At 38.0% G+C, this 20,955-nt stretch overlaps 3 protein-coding genes across 5 annotated transcripts; all 3 read right to left on the bottom strand.

The window, feature by feature from the left end:
• Positions 1–1,501: 1,501 nt before the first annotated feature.
• On the bottom strand, positions 1,502–5,349 carry LOC143849924 (E3 ubiquitin-protein ligase AIRP2-like). The gene is made up of 5 exons (XM_077359225.1): positions 5,116–5,349; positions 3,258–3,408; positions 3,067–3,133; positions 2,523–2,757; positions 1,502–1,920 (listed from the first exon to the last, which is right to left on the bottom strand). Exons 1-5 carry the CDS (start codon positions 5,178–5,180, stop codon positions 1,725–1,727), a joined length of 714 nt encoding a protein of 237 aa, XP_077215340.1. The 5' UTR covers positions 5,181–5,349; the 3' UTR covers positions 1,502–1,724.
• A 3,667-nt stretch (positions 5,350–9,016) lies between these two features.
• Positions 9,017–13,781, bottom strand: LOC143851578 (vacuolar cation/proton exchanger 1a-like). 3 transcript variants are annotated; one of them, XM_077361052.1, is made up of 11 exons: positions 13,492–13,781; positions 12,603–12,670; positions 12,461–12,489; positions 11,982–12,178; positions 11,685–11,897; positions 10,975–11,103; positions 10,754–10,870; positions 10,618–10,671; positions 10,422–10,538; positions 9,753–9,843; positions 9,017–9,640 (listed from the first exon to the last, which is right to left on the bottom strand). In XM_077361052.1, the coding sequence occupies exons 1-11, from the start codon at positions 13,639–13,641 to the stop codon at positions 9,585–9,587; spliced, it is 1,221 nt and encodes a 406-aa protein (XP_077217167.1). In that variant the 5' UTR covers positions 13,642–13,781; the 3' UTR covers positions 9,017–9,584. The 3 variants fall into 3 exon arrangements, with proteins under 3 accessions (XP_077217167.1, XP_077217166.1, XP_077217168.1); XM_077361051.1 differs by having other exon boundaries at positions 9,017–9,635; XM_077361053.1 differs by having other exon boundaries at positions 9,017–9,635; positions 11,772–11,897.
• Positions 13,782–15,496: 1,715 nt separating this feature from the next.
• On the bottom strand, positions 15,497–20,940 carry LOC143850017 (vacuolar cation/proton exchanger 1a-like). The gene is made up of 7 exons (XM_077359354.1): positions 20,934–20,940; positions 17,474–17,700; positions 17,262–17,378; positions 17,126–17,179; positions 16,924–17,040; positions 15,956–16,046; positions 15,497–15,832 (listed from the first exon to the last, which is right to left on the bottom strand). The coding sequence occupies exons 1-6, from the start codon at positions 20,938–20,940 to the stop codon at positions 15,966–15,968; spliced, it is 603 nt and encodes a 200-aa protein (XP_077215469.1). The 3' UTR covers positions 15,497–15,832; positions 15,956–15,965.
• Positions 20,941–20,955: the final 15 nt, after the last annotated feature.

Genomic DNA, 20,955 nt, shown 5'->3' with positions numbered 1-20,955 from the left:
TTTAGATACCGTCTCTTCTATTTTAATGCAAAAGCATTGTCACCATCCATTAGTATAAGGGCAATGATGCTATGAGATAGAACTTCGAGGGCTCCCACGCACTTGATTCATCATGATCTAGACCGTTCATCTAATCGTTGTTAGGCTCTTTCCCAACTATCACTTTTTCAGCACCACGAGTGTCATAAAGCTGCGATCAGGTCCGTTGATCTAATTAGCACCACAAGTCTGGCCCGTTGTCATTTTAACCACTCTAATCGGATGATCCTAGCCCCCTGATCTTTTAAGATTTGTTTAGGGTTTCGTTAAGAGAAGCTAAATTGTTGATTTTTGTAGGCCCCAGTCCTAGTAGGATGTCCTTTTAGCATGTGACCATGTAACAAAAGCGTTTAAATTATGGCCGGCCGAAAAACGGTTTAGACCATGTTTGGCAACCATGATTTTGTTTAAGGAATGTAATTTTACCAAGTGAGAGGTAGGGCAGGTGGGAGAGGGAAAGAATTGAGAGTCAAGAGTGAGAAGATGGTCTTAAGTGGCTGAAAAATAAAGAAAACAAAAACAACTAATTATTTTTATTAAGGGAATTGATAGCGTCCATTGCAAAAGGCATTTCGTAGATGGTAAGACCAGCCACAGAGGCTCACTATTCAATATCTTTTGTCTTCACTCATGAGGTGGCTGGTCTGACATGCAACATACCATCTGCGAAATGCCTTTTGCGATGATGCTAGCAATTCCCTTTTATTAAAGTTTTTTCTTTTACTTTATTCTTAGCCGCTTCTCTCCTGCATAAATGAGCTTCCCGCAGAATTGTCTAGCAAATCCTCTGCTCTATTATTTTATTTTGTTGGATGTTGAAATTATAAACCAAGAAAAAAATTGAAGATAACGTGAACTCAAGCCATACAGCAAAATTTAGAAATGACACCAAATCCTAAAACAATGGAATAAAATAACTTTGGAAACATCCACACAAAAGTCCAACAGTAATCCTCAAATTGTAGCCCCACCTGTAATTTCCAGTACAAAATCTTATCAGAAAGGTTCTTCCAAAATGGAATCTTTAGTACAAATCAAGGTGCATTTGTTCTTAATAGGAACGCCCTAATGCCCACAAAATTATTTGATTAATGCATCAATCCAAAACCGGGAATCCAGTTAGCTCTATAAAAATTGAAAATTGATCTTGAGAAAGCCTATGACAAACTCAAACGGAATTTTGTCGGATCGGCCTTCCTCGAGATACGAATGAGCTTGAGATCACAAATGAACAGATACATTGCTACAGAATTTTCAATTTTTCGAAAAAGCTAACCAATGCTATTCTATTGAATTCTCATTGAGAAAACATAAGAGTTATGTCTGAAACATTTGAGAACTTGCAGCCGGAACCCCAATCACAGAATCCTTTGTGAACCCAATGAAGAGATGAAGTAGTTAGCAAGAAATGCAACACATGTTGGTTAAAATATGATCTATATATAGTGCAGAAAGATCCACAAATCAGTAACAAAAATGTGATTCCTTTCAAGATATGAGCTAATCAGTATATAGCTATGTACAATTTTAACCGCGAGGAATGGATATTTATGTACAAGTGGTCCTCTCTCTGAAGATTGTTCTGAGCAATGTAATAATGCCGTCAAGAGAAATCCAATAATTAGAGAGCAAAACAAGCAGCTGCGATTAAGGTGAGACTCCCAAATACTCATCTGATGTGAGAACTAGTGGGGAACAAAAACGGAATCACGAAGGACAAGAGGCAACTTATCTATGTACATGAATAGTCGCTTTAAGTTCTCCCTCGAGATTAAGCTCATGTCAACAACTTCAAACTTATCTGTATAGATCCAAAGATCTGCTGAGTTCACCCTCTTGAGACTATCACGACAGAACGGGCACGACTGAGACCGTGTACGCCTGAAACACGCAGAAAATAGACCATCAGTTTCTCTTATACACTAAAAAGTCTTCAACACACCCTAACTAAAAAGCTATGCAGCATGGGTTCAGATACTGAGTGTCAGAATCCGACCAGGCTATCGAGTGTCGGATTTGGCGATTCGTAGATTCAGCTAATTTTAATCCTTTTAGATGATTATATGGTTATATATTGGAAATTTTGATAAATTAAGTAAAAAAAATATTTTATTTCCATGTAAAAAACTTACTATTAAGATAGATAAAACTCAAAACATTAATTGTAAATTTGCTGTATTTAGAAAAAAAAAACAGATTAAATACATCTAGAAGTGCCGCATTGAATCCCTAAGTATTGGAATCCAACATGTGTCCGACACGGGTAATTCTTCGATTCAGAAGAATCCATGTAAAATAGATAAAGACAGATTTGAGGAGTATAAATTTAAAATGTTATGAAGGCAAACCAACAATGCAACCATTCTTGTTTTTAATCCCAGTAGAATTCGCTGAACATTGTTCGAGAAGACAGGGAATACAACCAAAATTTGTAACAGAAAGAAGTAGATCAAAAGGATATTGCAGAGTCCATAGAGCCATACCAATCTTGGTAGCACTTCCTACACAATGCGTGACTGCAATTGGGCAAGACGACCTTACTATTCATTTCCATGCAAATCCCACACTCTTCTTCTCTCTCTAAGTCGAGTTCAGAAAGTTTGCCCTTCTCTTCTTCAACCTTTTTCTTATATTTCTCAAAGCAAATCTCTCTCTGTTTCCTTTCTTCCACATCAGTGATTCCTCTTTGAAGTTGTAGTAAAGAAGGAAATATTACAGCTGCCCATAGAGAAACCACACTACTATGTAAGCTAATGGCTGAACAACTGAATCTGGTCTTTTCAATCCCAGGAAACAAAAACATTTTTTTAGGTAGAAAAGGAAACAGTGAAAAGTAAATTGTGCCCAATTGCCCATAGAGAAACCAAACTACTAAGTAAGCTAATGGCTGAACAATTGAATCTGGTCTTTTCCATCCGAGGAAACAAAAACATTTTTTTAAGGTAGAAAAGGAAACAGTGATAAGTAAATTGTGGCCAGAGGAACATAATTTTACATGAAAGATGATATTCATTTCTTTCAGCTTACCATAAAATTCTCTAATACTAGCTTTCCTTTCATAAACAGACATAGTAGGTTTGCCATCCAGATAAACCTGCTTGAACAAACCAGATAAAATAGAAAAATGTTGTAGCAGATTAAAGGCAGGCATGAATTGCTTGTAGAAAAGAACAGAGACTTGGATAAACATGACAGATAGTTGATAAAGAGAAATTTACCTTGTAAATCAGGATTCTAAGCAGTCCAAGGGCACCAGCTAGGCTACAATCAGTCCATTGCACAAGAAAAAGAAATAAGTGAGCTGCCGAGCTATAAGATAGTTTCATCTGAAGGCAGGCACCATCACTTTCCCTTCGATACACAGAAGCCCTGATTTTACATCAAATGAAAAACAACACAGAATAAACCGATATTGCAGAGGTTGTACCAAAATAAGTAAAAGACTAAACAGCATAGAAGAAACATCTTTCAAATATTGGTCCCAACAAAAAAAAAATCATGTGAAGCAAAAAATTACTACCCATTGTACAGGAACAAGGTGTATTTTATAGGAACAAAGAGCGCCAGTACATAACTATATGAGTGAATACATTGCTATTATGTCAATTAACCAAAACACCCAAAAAAGACTTTGAAACTAACGAATGATTCTTCTTGAAATGCAACCGTCATAATGACAACAAAGAAAAAATGACAATTGTGTTTTTCTTGAAATGCTTGGAAAATAAATTCAGAGAATTCAGAGGAAATTAGCCGAGTTCCAAGCCTCGTTCAGAGTTTGGATCAAATTAAACAGGAAAAGATAATTTCCCCGTCACTAAAAAAAAAGTCCGAATCAGATCTATGCAGCTGATGGAGAACAAAAAAAAACCCCAACAAAAAAATCCCTGCACGTAATACTATCTGCATTGAGATAATTGACATTAGTAAGTCCTAATATCATGCTCAACTCAACTCAACTAAGCCTTTGTCCCAAACTCGTTGGGGTCGGCTAATGAATCCTTTAGACAATTTTCATGAAGAAGGTGAAAGAATCTACCCGGCTCAAATTTGACTAAGTCTAATCTTGACACTAGTTGGGTTCGTCTATCATTTTCTTCCATTCTCTCTTATCCAAGGTAATGTTCTCTGTTATGTTCCTAGCCATCAAGTCTTTCCTCACTGTTTCTACCCAAGTTGTTTTCGGTCTGCCCCTACCTCTTTTTACTCCATCATCAACTTGGCATGAGTCACTTCTTCTCACTGGAGCATCCAAAGGCTTACGTTGGATATGCCCAAACCATCTTAAGGGGATAATAATTCAACTAATAGCATGCGAAAAACAATAATAAGTCAAGTCCCATTACAGAGTTTGGATCAAATTAAAAAGGAAAACATAATTTCTCTAGCATTAAAAAAAAGTCCGAATCAGATCTATGCAGCTGATGGAGAATAAAAAAAAACTAATAAAAACGAAAAAAACGCATATAGTATCTGCATTGAAGCCTTTTCCTTTGAATGGTCTATCTGCATTGAAGCTTAATACCCTGAAAGATAATTGACATTAATAAGTCCTAATATTGCACAAAAAATAGATAAAAATTCAAACCAAACTATCCAAGGAACAATAACAGTATCCATCCATTGATATCTGAAGAAAACCCATCATATTCAGGGCAGGCAGAAGCATTATGAGGGAGGAGAAAAAGGACAGAAAATCAAAACTCATAAACTTCTTCTTCATCATTAGCTCTGGGATTTGTGTGTTCAAGCAAACAACTGCTTAGAAAAGTAACGATATAAACAATCCAATCAACAATAGTTCAAAATTTTCAAATTCACAAATCCAAGAGCTAATGATGAATAAGAAGTTAAAAAGAAAAAAGAAAAAAAAAGCAGAGATTCATAAATTTCGGATATTTAAAATAAAATCTCTCAAATCTAACAGAACTTATGCAATTTTAATAGGCTACAATAAATCCCTATGAAGTTCTGAAACGAAAACCATAATAAATACAAAAATCTCATAAAAAGGAAATCCCGGAATCAAACAGAAGAACACCCAATTCATAAAAAGAAACATGGGAAGAGAATTACAGAGCATTCGCGTGATGAATATCTGCTTCGAGTGTTTTGAGGGAATCCTTAAAAGACTTTCTCATGGCCGTATCTTCCTCTGCAACTAAATCCCATCTAACAACACAACGGACAGAAACAAGTTGAAAAACAGAGAAAAAAATAAAAAAAATATCCTCCTCCCTTGCCTTATTCTAACAAAATCTGTTATAAGCTCTTGAAATCTCCCACTCCTCTTTTACCACTGTATCTGTATCTGTGTCTGTATCTGTATCTGTATCTGTATCTGTTTCATATGAAACTACCGAAATAGGCTGGAATGACGTATATACCCTTCGTTCGAGATAAAATTGATATGAATAAATTAGAGGGATTTGCTAGGGACTTTCGCAGATAAGCATTTCGAGGATGGCTGCTGCATGAGAGAGGAGCCAACTCAAATGAATTAAATGAATACGACAAAATCTGCTGAAAAGTGGGCCGCAAGAAACCAAAAGTTCCCATATTTAGATTAAGTTAGAAATTAAATTCATATTTTTTTTAGAGAAAACGGTTCCTACACATATGTGTAGAGAGTTCTCTACACACTACCTTAAAATACAATGCGGGCCCACATTATTTGAGTGATCCAAGCCATCCATTTTAAAGGCCCTCACATACATAGGGTGTATCCAAAAAATCAGATCCATAGGATCACCCCAACCCTACGATTTGTGGAGGTAAAATGGATGTCTTTAAACCTTTACAAATTAGTCCATTTTTTGCCTCCACAGTTCGAATGGTTAGGATGATCCTATGGATCTGATTTTTTGTGGACACCCTATCTATGTGAGGGCCTTAAAAATGAATGGTTTGGATCACCCAAATAATGTGGGCCCTACTGTATTTTAAGCTAGTGTGTAGATAACTTATCTACACATATGTGTAGGAACCGTTTTCTCATTTTTTTTATGGTATATGATATAGAAGGAAACGTTACCCATCCAAAAAAGGAAACGAAGAAACCAAAATCGACAAGATTCCAAAATTAAATTAGAAATTGATAAGAATGTGCACGTCTTCTTTTTATGAATAAACTTTTTTGAGGTAAAAATAGAGCAACAGTTTAAAAAAGAAAGATGTATGTAAGGGCCCCTTTGGATACCTCTGCATTTGTATTTTAATTTGGATTTGGATTTCAGGTACAAACTACATCAATCATCTTCATGATCATGTTTTAAGAGAGAGAGAAAGAGAGAGAGAGAGAGAGAGGGAGGGAGGGAGGCATGTCTCGCTGCTGCTGGAGCATCGTGGAGGAGCAGCGACGGTGAAGGAAGTTGCCACAAATATTGATTTCCAAATAATGTCTTGCAGGATAGATTTCAAAATCGGAATTTTTTGCACTGTCGTAGCTGATTTGGAAATCTAAAGGATCTGATCCAGTTCATAATATGAACTAAATCCAAATCTTAATCTTGTGGGTATCCAAAAGTTTGTTGCCTCCAGCCGCCCCTATATATAGAGATACACTAGGGTTAATGACTGGTTTATGGATTCTAGCCCATGTATGCCCACTACACCGGTCGATTATCTTATTGGGATTATATTAGAACATACATGGTTTATATCATATACCCAACATGACACTCGTTGGAGTGATTGATTAGGGCCATTGATCATGTGGGCCACCATGAATTCTTGTCATAGTTCAAACAGCACAACAAAAGAAACATCCTAGTCCGATAATGTTACCTATGTTCATTAAACATGGATACCTTTTCAAATTGAATTGCACATGATCAATCAAATTGTCGGATCATGTCGATCACAAATCTACGGTCCAGATTGACTTCAGATCACGACTGTTGACTAGAGTAAAACCCTTGCATGCTCCAAAATCGTTATTTAACCATTGGATTTCGACTAATCACCTACCTGCCGTCCCCATCCGCAAGATCATCATAATCGATCAACTTTCACGTGCTAGCTATTAGTGAGTTTTAAATGTCATATAGAAAGTTAAGGCATGAGATGGGATTTTTTTCCTTCTTCGAAAGTTTTTTTACATGCAAACTCTAGTGTTAAACTTTTCTTTCTTTATAGCTTAGATGATGAAGGCATTTCGCGGTTGGCTGTTGCATGAGAGAGCAGCCACCTCAGATGAATTAAATGAATAAGACAAAATCTGCTCAAAAGTGAGCCTGTGTTGCTTCTTTCATGCAACACCCAGCCGCGAAATGCCTTTCTGTGAAAGTCGCTAGCAATCCCTTAAACAGGGTACTGATATCCCCCCTCTACGGATAAATCCCCCCTTTCACGTTATTCGTTAAGTTTTAAAGGTAGAGAAGAACGTTAAAGGGGTGAATTTATCCTCAAGAGTGAACCATTTTCACATAATTACAGAAACCATGGGGGCAGGGGGCGGGGGCGGGGGCGGATAACATTTCCCTAGTATTATTGTTGGATAAGATCATGTCACCTAGCTCTATCGTTAGCCTTCAGCCCTGAAATCTCTTTCTTTCCTTTTCCTTTCTTTTTGTCTTGGCTCTCTCACGTTAGCATCACAAGTGAGCCATCTTTTATTACGTATAGAAGTCTTCAACAAGGATTGATGGAATAACCCGTATGGGTTTGGCTCTGTAGCTTAAAGTCACGGGTATGCTCCCATTGACACAAGCATGGTTTTAAATTTCGACGGAAATCCAAAATTTCGGAATGAAATTTCGGATTTCGGTCGGGACAGACACGAGAGGGGTACAAAACCGAAATTTCCAAAATTTCCAAAATTTCGGTCGAAATAAAAGCTTAATTTTTATTATTTTATTACTTTACCAAATTTCGGCTGAAATTTCGGTTGGAAAAAACAGTATTTTGTGGGCCACTACCCAATTTCGACCGAAATTTCAGTTTCTGGAAACATCAAAATTTCAGCTGAAATCGAAATTTAAAACTTTGGACACACAAGTTCGAAGCCCCAGGCTAACTTGGTGCGCTTGTTTTAGGTTTAGGAGTGACATGTAGGGAATAGTCCCCCCCTAAAAATTGGAGTGGGGATACCCATGTCATGAAATAAAGGTATTGATGAAAAAATAATTAACAAACATACAACCCCTATTACCACGGTTATATGGTCTATGGATATTGTTGGCCATCACAAATCAGGTCGTTGGTAACTCTAATCAGATGATTTTAGACCATTGATCAAGCATGATGAAAAAAAGACATCTTTTGAAACGTCTTTTGGCGGTTATTTTTGCATGCCTCAATCTTGCAATGTGATCTCTCATCTCTGTTCAGCATTGGACCTGGACCCACGGGATCATCCTGTGGTTGAATATCAGGAGATTTCATATGGTGGCTGACCTTTACATGTAAAGGTCGGAGAGAGAGAGAAAACAACCCCTCCCTTGCTTTTAAATCCATCAAAAGCCCCTCTTTTTAACTTTTCTTTGGATCTAAAATGAAGGTGGAGGGTTTTCTCTCTGTCTGCCCGTGGTTTCACGGTCGGCTACCATATAATTTCTCGAATATCAGATCCAAGCACATATGCCACGTGTGCTTCGGGAATTATATGAATGAAGCCTAGATCATCCATCTACTATATATTTCATCAATCAACAGGCAATAGGTTCACGGCTCACTTTTGCATGTGACAATAGCCACAGAGGCTCACTTATTATCAGATTTTGTCTTATTCATTTAATTCATCTGAGGTGTTGTTTCATGCAAAAGCCGTGAAATGGCTTTCCGCAAAATTGTCTAGCAAACCCCTATGTATATACAATACGGATTAGGCTCTTTATTTGGCTGTAGTTATCTTGTAGATTAGTGGTATAAGCAGTACATAGGGAGGAAACAAATATTTGATTTACCTAGAATTTACCTCGTAGAATAGTGATAAGTAGTGTTTGGTTGCCAACCATGTAGAGTAGTGAAGGGGTGTCATTACCAATTTAGAAAGAGAGAGAGCAACATTCCACTTTTTTGGAGAAATTTGGCTTGGAAGGTATATGAAGGGTACATGGATGCCACATCGCCAGACATGCAATAATTACCTATAAAATTGGTCTCGTGGTTTCAACGGACCGCTATGCTACTTTGGCAATCAAATAAGAGATTTTACTGATGAGGCACCCAAATGCAAAGCAAAACCCCTAAACTATTGTAGTTTTTGGGCAACCAAACACACAAGAGATTTATATAGGGATGGATTTTGATCTTTTGGCAATGGATTTTGTCCATCACCAATGAGTGTGTTTCTTTTAGTGAAAGACGGAGAATTAGGGGGGACAAAATAGTCGTAGAGTCCATACGGTGCCCCTCCTCGGTCAATAGAGATGAAACTACCATCCATCCATAAATTCAGATTCTCTCGATATTTTTTGCCCAACAACTGAACTACTGGGTGCCTTGCTGCTGTCATTGCTTCTGACCCCACTATGGGAAGCAAGCAATTTTTGAGACGTTTGCTGGTTTTTCAATTGCATGGGAAACGAAGCTTGCCTGCTAAACTACAAAGATCGCTTGAGAGGATGATCGAAAGTTGATGACATTTGTGTGATCTGCCCTTAGAATTAAAAAAAAAAAAAGAGTGAAAGAAGTTAGGCACTGTACTACAAAACAATACGATTCTTTTAATATTCTTATTCACTGATCATGTTAGTAGGTTAAGTACTTACAAAGGGGAGTTCGGAGAACAAAAAAGCATGCCCCAATTACAAAGTAGCAAAGGAGGAGAACCAGTCCTTTCATGTAGTGGGAAGTACCATCCTGCAAAAGAATATCTTCAGCTTCAATTATATTGCCCATTCAAGGCCAAGCATCATATAATCTATAGGAAATTACATATAGCAAGGTGATATCTGCACCCTTTGTTTTGATAATGACATTCATTTCTGTAAACACTTTTCTGTTGGCCATAAATTAGGGGTGTGACCTAGGTCGAATTTTGGGAATTCGGGTTAACTTTTACTATAAAATTGGGTCTGGTTCAGATTATTCCAATTTATATTTTAGCAAGAGCTCAACCCAAACCAGAGCCAAGTTGCACCCTACTATTGACATTGATGGAGGAAAAAATCGTTGCCCAGTGAGAAGCTTACATGTGGCTCATGAATACTCAAAGGCAGTTAGGGAAAATGGTAATTTCACTAATTAGTACCCTTCAAGAAACTGTTTGAGACTAATCAGGCATCCTTGAAAGGAAAGATTATTTTAATGGCTTGGATTCTAGTCTACAAAAGGGTACGCATTCAATAAAATTTGTTATACAATTCTAGGAATTCTTTATTAGATTATCTTTCTGTTTAAGTTAATGAAGTTGGAGAAAGCGTGGATTAATTATACACCTGTAAAGTAAGAGTTGTTAGCAACACTGATATGAAAAATGATCCTGTCTGTAGGAGCTTGAAATCAAGATCCATATGGGTACCCATAATCCATGCAACGATTACACATAATGGAACCTGAATCACATTAGTAGAAAATTAGAAAATCTGAAAACTTTGAGAAGAATCGGTTAGCTAGGGATCCTTAAAATCTTACAACAAACATAGATAAATGAGTTGCAGACCCCAGGGCAACACCTAAAGTTATATCCTTCAAAAAATCCAGAATAATAATTAGTAAAATAAAAATAATAATTAAACCTAAATGTTGCTAAAATTTTCTTGATTCCTACCAACTTGTTCTTGAACGCAAATATGATGGTGCTCGCATGTTCGGCCGCATTTCCGACGATCGGAAGCAAAATTATGCTACTGAAGCTAACAGAAACACCCCAAGAGTCTGATGCAGACTGATTAAGGAAGTGAAATAGTGAAGTTTCCCATTTAATAATAATATGTGATTAGACATTAGTACTTGTAATGGAGAAGTTGCATAGAGAATTGATCACCATACCTCAATGGTCCCCACTACATACTCTGATAAGACAGCGATGACAACTGTCATGGCGGCCAACCACACCATTGCAGTAGGGAATCCTATTAGAGGCTCTTCCTCAGAGATGACATCATGATCTTCTTCTTCCTGATCAGCACCAGAGAGTGTTGGCATTATATGTAGTTTTTTTTTTTTTTTTTTTTTTTGGGGGGGGGAGGGGTGGTATTGCTACCATGTCGCATATGTTTGTCATATATGATATACGATATGTTATATACCACTTTCAAGGACAATTTAATTTCTATTCTTTTTTTGTGTGTGTGTGTGTTGGGGGGCGCATCGGATAAGTAAAATGGATGAGGATGGGTTATAAGGGAATGGGCACCCCCTCTCTGATAGCTAGCTTTTTCACAAAGGAAGGACTCCAAAAACTTAACCTATTAGAGTTGGTGTTTTTTAATCATTTATACTTCCACACCTCCCCTCATGTGTGACCCCTCTTTTCTTGGGTTGGGTGTACATGTGGCACATGTGCCTCTTTTGGGTTGGCCATATATGAGGATTTTAATATGAAGGAGTTGTTGGGTTTTGAACCCAAGAAAAGAGGGTGTTCTTTAATCATTTATACTTCAAATTTGATACCATGTGAAACAATCAGTTACTCCAAACGGTTAAGCTATTAGAGTCAGTGTTATTTTATCATTTATACTTCAACATTAAACACTCACCTCTTCTGCTTCAAAAATCCGGCAATGGGCCTTCAGTTGGAAGAAAAGAAAGGCAAAATACGCAAGAAGCATAACAATACTGCTCACCCTTGACAGTTGCAGAATGGGGTCGCCTATTTTCGCACCACTGCTCTCAGAATATCTAAAGATTAATGGCAGCATATGACATAACAAACCCAGAAAAATTAGGCTCAAATTCATGTCTGCTTGCTTCTGCAGATGGAATTAGAATCGGTAAGATCACAAGAAATAAGGGTTGATTCTTTTTAAAAAATTGGGTACAGATAATTGGCTTACTCTATCAAACTTCTGCTCCTTTTTTAGGTTGGCCAGTCCTCCACAGAAGAGAGAAGTTCCAAGAACAAGAAGCAGATTGGAGATAATTGAACCCAAAAGAGAGCACTTCAGCACCTCTATCTTCCCCTGAGTCAATGCAAAGAGTGCAATGACAAACTCTGTTGCATTCCCACAAGTTGCATTTAGAAGCCCTCCCACTGCAAATCCCAAGAATAAATTAAATTTAGGGAAATGTTATCAGCACTACCATATTTTGATTATCGCACTCCTCGCTTCATTAAAATGTACAGTATGGCCCGCGCCATAGGTTGATCCAAACTGTCCAATAAATGGGCCGCAACCAAAATAGGTTGTGCCCCAAAAAAACATTTCCATAGGTTGATCCTAACCCTCCGATCTATAGAGGGTTTGGATCAACTCTCTAAGATTCATTCCCTCTTAAAATAATTTGATAAAAAAAACATGTTCACAGAATATACCAGTTTGACCAGTATAATATGCAATTTGCCTGCAATTAAATTAAAAGATAGAAAAACCATTGTTAGTTAGAAAATGGTGTCTTTAAAATAAGAACAAATGCAAGAACTAAGCAACCCAAATTCCCAAATTCCAAGAACTTACTCTGTGAGAAAGCTCACACGCTCAGCAAGTATGGCAAGCCCAAGCGAGCTCAGAGCAAAAAGCCATGGCTATTATGACAAACAAAAGAAAGACCCACAACACGCACTTAATAAAAGCAAGAAAATGATAAGGAAAAAACAGTCGCACTTGATTTTGTGTCTAGAAACTGTTTATTGCTGGATAGATTTAAGGGAATGATATTCTCCCCCCACCCCCGAGACGGATAAAGTCCCCCCCTTTAAAGGTATGTGAGAATGGTTCACTGCTTGAGGATAAATTCACCCCTTCTAAGGTTTGTCTTTGCCTTTAAATTTAACAAATCACGTTAAAGGGGGTGATTTTATTCATCAGAGGGGGAGAAAATATCATTTCCCTAGATTTATCATTGATAAGACCTATCTTGGGTTGCCTTGATTTACAGGATAAGTTGTCCCTAAAAACATATTTTCTTTAAACAACAAGGATAAATGAAATTCCATCTTTTTTTTTTCTGGGATCAATTTATCCTTATTTTTAAGTTGAAGCGGTTTTCTTCGACAGACTTTTTTTGTAGGTAAGCTGAGATCGAACCTGAGACCTCAATGTTGAGATACAAAGCCTAAACCATTGACCTACAGGCCAAACCCCATTTCTTAGACAGACTTATCCTCAATAGTTGTGCAAAAAACAATGGCTAACGCAATCCTTTAATAGATTTTATCCAAGACAACCTATCCTGTAATCAAACAGTCTTTAATTGTGTTTTTATAGTGTTGGGGTTTCCATGCGAAAGCAAAAATCGCACGTCGGAAAAGCGAGTGGACGTGGATAGACGTACAAGGACTTAGGGAACCTCCCCTTTACTGCTAGCATTTTAGTCCCAATAAATAGAATACAACACAAAACTCACACTTCCAAATTTAAAGTAATTCGCGCCGATGGCCAATGGAATGGCGGGGAAGAGAATTGAAAGCTTGGAGCTTAACAAAACCTCCTGAAGATTGGCCAACACTTGCCTGGCAAGAGCGCAGCTCACGTTCCACAGAGACCAAGACGACATATTATGTGCCAAGCTAAATTCTATGAGTAGGGTCTATTCTCACTTTTGGTGGCGTGGGCAAAGGTAGTAGTTGAGTAATATAAAGAGAAGGGTTTGCTATGCAAGGAGAGAAGTTGTGTGTTGTTTTGTTTATTCGAGAATTTTCTGGGAAGCTTCATGGGTTGGTTTGTTAGTATCTACTAATATCTACTACCATCTACTATAAGCCGGGATAGAAAAGGCATAAATTCTGTGGTTTTTTCTATTATCAGACGTGTAAAAGCGTCCGTTCTTTTTTGCTTTTATTCTACTTTACCCATTCGCAAAATGGAAAATTCCTTCTTTGGTCCGCCTCGCCTCAATAGTCTGTTTTCTCATTGCGTACTTGATCTTTAACTATACATTTTTAAAGCTGAGAAACTCTTAATAGAAAGCCTTTTGGTTTATATTAAACTCCGTCTCTATTCACCTACGGTACTGTGTACTTTAGTTGGGCATTTTTTTCTTAGATTTAGGTAGGGTTATTTATTAGTAGACATGAAAGTCTTGGATTTGAAAAGGAAAATAATATGGATGCGTTTGGGAGTGATATCTTTCTCATACTATGCTTTGCTTCTGAAAATTTTCTAGAGATAGTTCTATGTTTCCTTTTCCTTATTTTTTTGTCAATGTTTGAATGCTGCGGATTTCCCCTTTTTTGGCTTCATTATGTTCAGCTCATTTATTTTCCTGAGGACAGATCATTTTTCTGAGCTAAGTGGTTTTTTATTAGGGAAAGACAACCAAAATGGGGTAGACAGTGGCTGAGCCAGGATTGTACATAAGGGGGGGCAGGCTTATGCATACATAGAGGGTCAGACTTCAAATTTTAAAGGGGCTAGGCCCAATTGAGTTGGGCCTATTAAGGAGCTTCGCCCAACTCAACAGGGGCAGCTGCCCTCCTTATGTTACACGTAGCTCCGCCCCGGGGGTAGAGATAGTTCTACATTTCCTTTGGGTCTTTCCATGCCCTCTAATTTGAAGTAGAGATATTTCGAAAGCTCCAAGAGCTCCAACCGAGTAGAGATATTTGAAGTAGAGATTTTTTTTTTCTCCCGAGTTATGACCGCATCAACCTAGATTTCAGCCGAGTCAACCGCGTTCTTGACCGCATCCGCACCAAGTCAACAAGGATTTTTCTTGGCCGCATTCCGCATCGTATCCGCATTTTTAAATACTGGTCTCATATTAAATTCTTCCTTGGTAAAGATGTATTTTAGACTCTTATGATCAATAAATATCTTGCATGTCTCTCCATAGAGGTAATGCCTCCAAATTTTTAGAGCAAATACCACTGCCACTAACTCCAAATCATGTGTGGGCTAATTTTCTTCGTAAGGTCCCAACTGGCGAGAGGCGTACGCCACTACTTTCCCATCTTGCATCAATATGCATCCGAGACCCTTTTTCGAAGCATCACTATATATAGTAAATCTTTGCCACTAACTGAAAAGATGAGAATTGGAGTAGACGCCTGTCGATGCTTCAGCTCTTGGACCCAGAAATCCTCAACATATCTCCTATGATATACTGCTAAACCCAGGAAGCTTCTGACTTCTGCTACGCTATCCTGCCGGTCCCACTATACAACGTCTTCGACCTTTTTCGGATCTACAGAAATGCCATCTTTTCTTTTTTATCATATATATGAAGTTGTTTTGCCTCTCTCTTTCACTCTCGTTTTCATCTCCATTTTCTTCTTTGCTCCATGCATTGCACAGGTTTCTTGCTAGTATAATATTATGGTTGGATAATATCATGACACTTAGCTCTATCCCTATTCCACCCTAAAATCTCTTTCGTTCCTTTTCCTTTCATTTTGTCTTGAAATATCACTTTGGCACTCACGTTAGCTTCACAAGTTAGCTGTTCGTTATTATGTAGGAAAAGTCTTTGACATGGATTGATGGAAAATAATTAACAAACATACAACACAGCTACCATCCATCCATAAATTCAGATTCTCTCTGTAATTACATGGTATTGTTTGCCCTACAATAAAACTACCGAGGGCCTTGCTTCGCTCAATGCTTCTTCCCTTACGATGGAAAGCAAGTATTTTTTAGGGCCGCCCGACGGTTTTTAAACTGCATGGGTAACTTAGCTTGCCTGCTAAGCTACAACGAACGCTCGAGAGCATGATCGAAAGTTGAGTTGATGACATTTGTGTGATCTGCCATTAGAATTCAAACAAAAAAAACAAAAAAAGAGGGAAGAAAGTTAGGCACAGTTAATACTACAAAACAAGACAGTTCTTTTAATGTTCACTGACCAGGTTAGTCGGGTAAGAACTTACAAAGGGGAGTTCAGAGAACAAAAAAGCACGCCCCGATTACAAAGTAGCAAAGGAGAAGAACCAATCCTTTCATGTAGTGTGAAGTGCCATCCTGTGAAGGAATATCTTCAGCTTCAATTATATATATTTGTCATCCAAGATGTTGGAAATTGTCAATCCAAATTAATGTGCATGGTTTTATGAAAAGTCATTTAAGTCTTCTAGGATAGTTATTATGTGTGGAAAATGCAAGTGTCTTTTATGTTTTATAGGGTCCTTACTATCTAGGCTAGAATATCAAAGAGTCAATGTGGATTTCCTATGCTATTGCTTAGAATTCCTAAAGGACTCATGGGGACTAACAAAGTGTTTAATGTTCACTATTTTATGAGTGCCTTGAGCTATAAGTATGGAGTCATTGCTGTAGAGACCGTAAGCTTAAAGAGCCTCAAGGGAAAGCTTAGAGAGAAGCTTCAAGGGAGAAGGAAGTGTAGAGATTTCTTGTAAGTTGTTTGAAGATATATAAAAGTTCTTTATATTTTGGTGTTACACTTGTGTTTTGGTGGAGCTCTGCACGAGCCCTTTGGCTATATATCTCCCAAGCTCCCTTACCTTGCTCTTATGATCACAACACGGCATTATTGATCCATTCAAAGTGGCAACAAGACCATGCAATATATCATCTATAGGCTATTATAGATAGTTAAATGATTCTGTACTACTCTGTTTTGATTATGGCATTTCTCATTTCATTAAGCACTTAATTATCTTATTGTCTATTGATATCTTTTTTGCTAATTGTAACAGCGTATCATAGCTTCTTAGAGAAGTGTAAAAGAAAGAATGGAGTGTAATTATCAAACAAGGGAGTGTGAATATCATTTACCTTGTAGATAATGTGAAAGAGAAAATAGAGTAACTAGGAATTTTTTTGTCAGATTATCTTTCTGTTTAAGTGAATGGAGTTGGAGAAAGTATGGAATCTACACCTGTAAAGTGAAGGTCGTTAGCAATACTGATATAAAAAATGATCCTGTCTCTAGGAGGTTGAAATCAAGATCCATATGGGTGCCCATAATCCATGCAACAATTACACATATAGGAACCTGAATCACATTAGAATAAAATTAGAAAACGTGAATACTTTGAGAAGAATCTATTATTGAATTTTAGGGACCCTTAAGATCTTACAACAAACATAGATATTTGAGTTGCAGAGCCCAGGGCAACACCTAAAGTTATATCCTGCAAAAAAATTGGAATAATACTCAGTTAAGTTAAAAAAAAAATTGAATCTGAATATTGTTAAAACTTTTTTGATTCGTACCAACTTGTTCTTGAAGGCAAATATTACTGTGCTCGCATGTTCGGCCGCGTTTCCGACAATCGGAAGCAAAATTATGCTACTGAAGCGAACAGAAATACCCCAAGAGTCTGATGCAGACTGATTAAGAAAGTGATATTTCTCATTTGATAACAATATGTGATTAGGCTGTAAGTAATAGAGAAGTTGCACATACAGAGAATTGAACACCACACCTCGATGGTCCGCACGACATACTCTGATAAGACGGCGATGACAAATGTCATGGCGGCCAACCACACTGTTGCAGCTGGGAATCCTATTACAGGCTCTTCCTCGGAGACAACGTCATCATCTTCTTCTTCCTGATCAGCACACACAACTCTTTTTAAACCCAGCGAATCCTCAGCAACGACTACTGGGTCCAAGAGATCATTCGTCCTAGGCAACGGACCTCTCCAATCTTAGTGTAGAGATCCGAGTGACAAACTTATAATTATTGATAATTTCAGCTTGACTGTATGTAGGATGGTTTCTAAGGTATTTTAGCCCTTCTAGAATTAGTATTCAGTTACTTGAGTTAAAAGTCTTTTAGTGTGAGTTATAGGTATGATATGAGCTGTGGTTTAGTGGAAGTAGGAGATGAAATTTGTTTAGAAATTATAGTTTTAATAGGATTAGGAGATAGAGTTGGTTTAGAAGTCAAGAGCTTAAAACTCTATAAATATTTGATGTGTGATTTGCAAAAGGCACTTAAAAGGCTGGTCCTCACCGAAATCGGTCGAAATTTAAAACCATGAATCATAGTGCTGCTCTTCATATTTGATCCAATGAAGGCTGGTTTTCTTCTGAGGTTGTCATTGGATCAAATATCAAGGTTGTTACCTATGTTGTACCCTATTAAGCAAAGCAACGTGCGAACACCATATAATTTCACCTAGAAAACTATTTGACTTTGGAATAGAAAAAAATTAAGGGAGCTGATATCTTCCCCCCCTTGGAGGGGTCATATTCCACCTCTCTCTCTCTCTCTCCCAACGGGAACAGTTGATGGGCCCCCAAAATTCTCCTCCTTGGTGTCCAAATCCAACCCACTATGACAGTGTACCGTCCAGACCATAGGATGATCTGAGCCGTAAATTTGATAGGTCACATCATAAATAGGTTGTGTCCCAAAAAACCATTTCCATATGATGATCCTAGCCCTCAGATATAAAGAGAAATTGCTTATTATGGAAACCTCTATAGATTGGAGGGTTTTGTTCATCCTATGCAAATGATTTTGGGGGCACAACCCATTTACGCTATGGCCCATCAAATGGACGGCTCGGATCATCCTATAGTCTGGACAGTACACTTCATTTTCAAAAATATGGGTGGGGCCGAAATTGGGCCTTAATGTTACTGTACAAACCACACCATAGGATGATCCAAACCATGGACGGCTTGGATCATCCTATGTTGTGGACGGTACACTTCAATTTGCAAAATATCGGTGGGGCCTACAATTGGGCCTTAATGTTAATGTACGACCAACTCCATAGGATTATCCAAACCATGGACGGCTTGGATCATCCTATGTTATGGATGGGCCTTAATGTTACTGTACCACCAACTCCACAGGATTATCCAAACCATTCATTTGAAGGGCCACAATGTAAACAGGTTGTGCCCAAAAAATCATTTCCATTGGATGATCACAACCCTACAATCTATAGAGGTTGCATAAAATGTAGTTTCTATGTAGATCGGAGGGCTAGGATCAACCTATGGAAATGATATTTTGGGACGCAACCTATTTACGTTTATGGCCCATCAAATGGACGGTTTGGATTATTCTATGGTGTGGCGTTCATTCTGAAAAGTACGGGTGGAGCCTACGTTGTTCAAATATGGGCCCACCAATTGTTTATGTTGTGTGTGGAGAGAGAGAAGTCAAATGGTGGGAAACGTGACATACACGTTAAAGTCTAACGTTCAAAGTTAGCCAGCCGTCAAGAGGGGGGAAAATAACCTCCAGAGGGAATATCACCGCCCAAAATTAAATGACTATGAGGGGACAAAACGTTAGGACGACAAGCGTTTTCCGTTCAGGTTCCAGAACGCTTTTAGTGAGAAACATCAGCCGTCCCAAGGTTGCATCCTGGGATGATTTTATCACCACCGTAGTATTATGCGCCCCCCCCCTGTAATGTGAATTGTGGGCAGACTTTTAACTCTTTTTTATGTCAAAATCACGTTAAGAGGGGAGTGCACAATCCTACAGGGGGTGAAAAAACTAATCTCCCTTTTTTTTCTATCTTTTTTACATTATTGTCGTTTAAAATTTTTGTCATTTAATAATATTTATCATCATTAGATTCATTGTCATTTAGTTTCTTGAGCTGCAAGTTCGTTTCTCATGATCCGCCACCAGATAATTGAACACAAAGGCCATTTAGCCTATGCAACTCCGTCAAAGAGCCAAGCATGTCCTTGGCACGCATAAATTTGCCAACTCTACTGACCCGGTTTGGTAGTTCAAAAACAAAGCAAATTGGAAACATTAACTGTTGATTGTGAAATCATAAGGATTAATTTGGATCTTTAATCATGTCGGTCATGAATTTATGAATGGCTCTTACATTTCGATCTTCAACTTGTTTCCTTTATATGACAAGGAATGTAAATGACGAGTCAATAACAAAATTTTCATTGATTATAAAATAAAAAGGCAAACATGTCTATGATCAAGATAAATTATGATGGCCGTAAGGGGCGGAGCCAGGAATTTACACGGGGGGGGGGACTAGATTAGACTTCACCTACACAGGACTTGGCATTTATGAACGACAGTAAATGTAATACCCCTTTTAAGCGACCCATATGAATTGTAGGGTGTAGAATGGATATTTCAAGTCATTGGGGGGCCATGGTCCCCCTCATGCTATATGTGGCTCCACCCCGAATGGTCGTTATTGATCATCTCGATCGCTGGAGCCTTTCTGTCTTTTTATTTATTAATTCATTGCCATTAAAAAAGAGATTTGCTAGCGTCCATTGCAAAAGGCATTTCGGGGCTGGTCTGTTGCATGTCACACCACCCACCTCGTGAATGGAGACAAAAGTTGTTGTCTAGTCTGACATGCAACAGACCAACTGCGGAATGCCTTTTGCGATGGACCCTAGCAAATCCCTAAAAAAATAGGGAACTAATATATCATCTCCTTTTGATTACTTGGGACACCTAGCAGCAGTGTATCAATGACTGGAGGGTCTGATGTACTTCACGTCAAAAGGATTCAATGGGGTTGATGTTGATTGCCACGTACACTGTTGCTGGGTGTCCCTAGTAATCAAAAGGGGTGGATATATCACTTCCAAAAAAATATCAATAATGATGGCTAATGGTTAAATCGTATATTAGATTGAATATGGGGTGTGTGGTGTTTTTGTTATGTGTGATCTCACCATTGGATTGGGTTAGATGTTTCACTCAGGACTAGAAGGTCCAAAATTGGAAAATTAATGAGATTTGTTTAGCTAAAGACAAAAGAAGGGTGTGTGGATGATGACACGAGGGAGTGCTATCTCCACAACTTTCCATCCTACAGCCATCAACTTTCCTTCTTTAACTAATCTATCTAGTAGCCTGCTTATGCAAGAGCTCTACGTAAGCACACTTTTGAAACGTATGTTGATTGTCAATCCACATACAACTCATGTTAGAATATGTGAG

This window comes from Tasmannia lanceolata, unplaced genomic scaffold (assembly GCF_043159265.1).
Source record: "Tasmannia lanceolata isolate RefF3 unplaced genomic scaffold, GAP_Taslan_0.1 ptg000018l, whole genome shotgun sequence".
NCBI lineage: Eukaryota > Viridiplantae > Streptophyta > Magnoliopsida > Canellales > Winteraceae > Tasmannia > Tasmannia lanceolata.
Note: the sequence above shows the minus strand (reverse complement) of the source record. Positions and strands in the feature narration are given on the sequence as shown.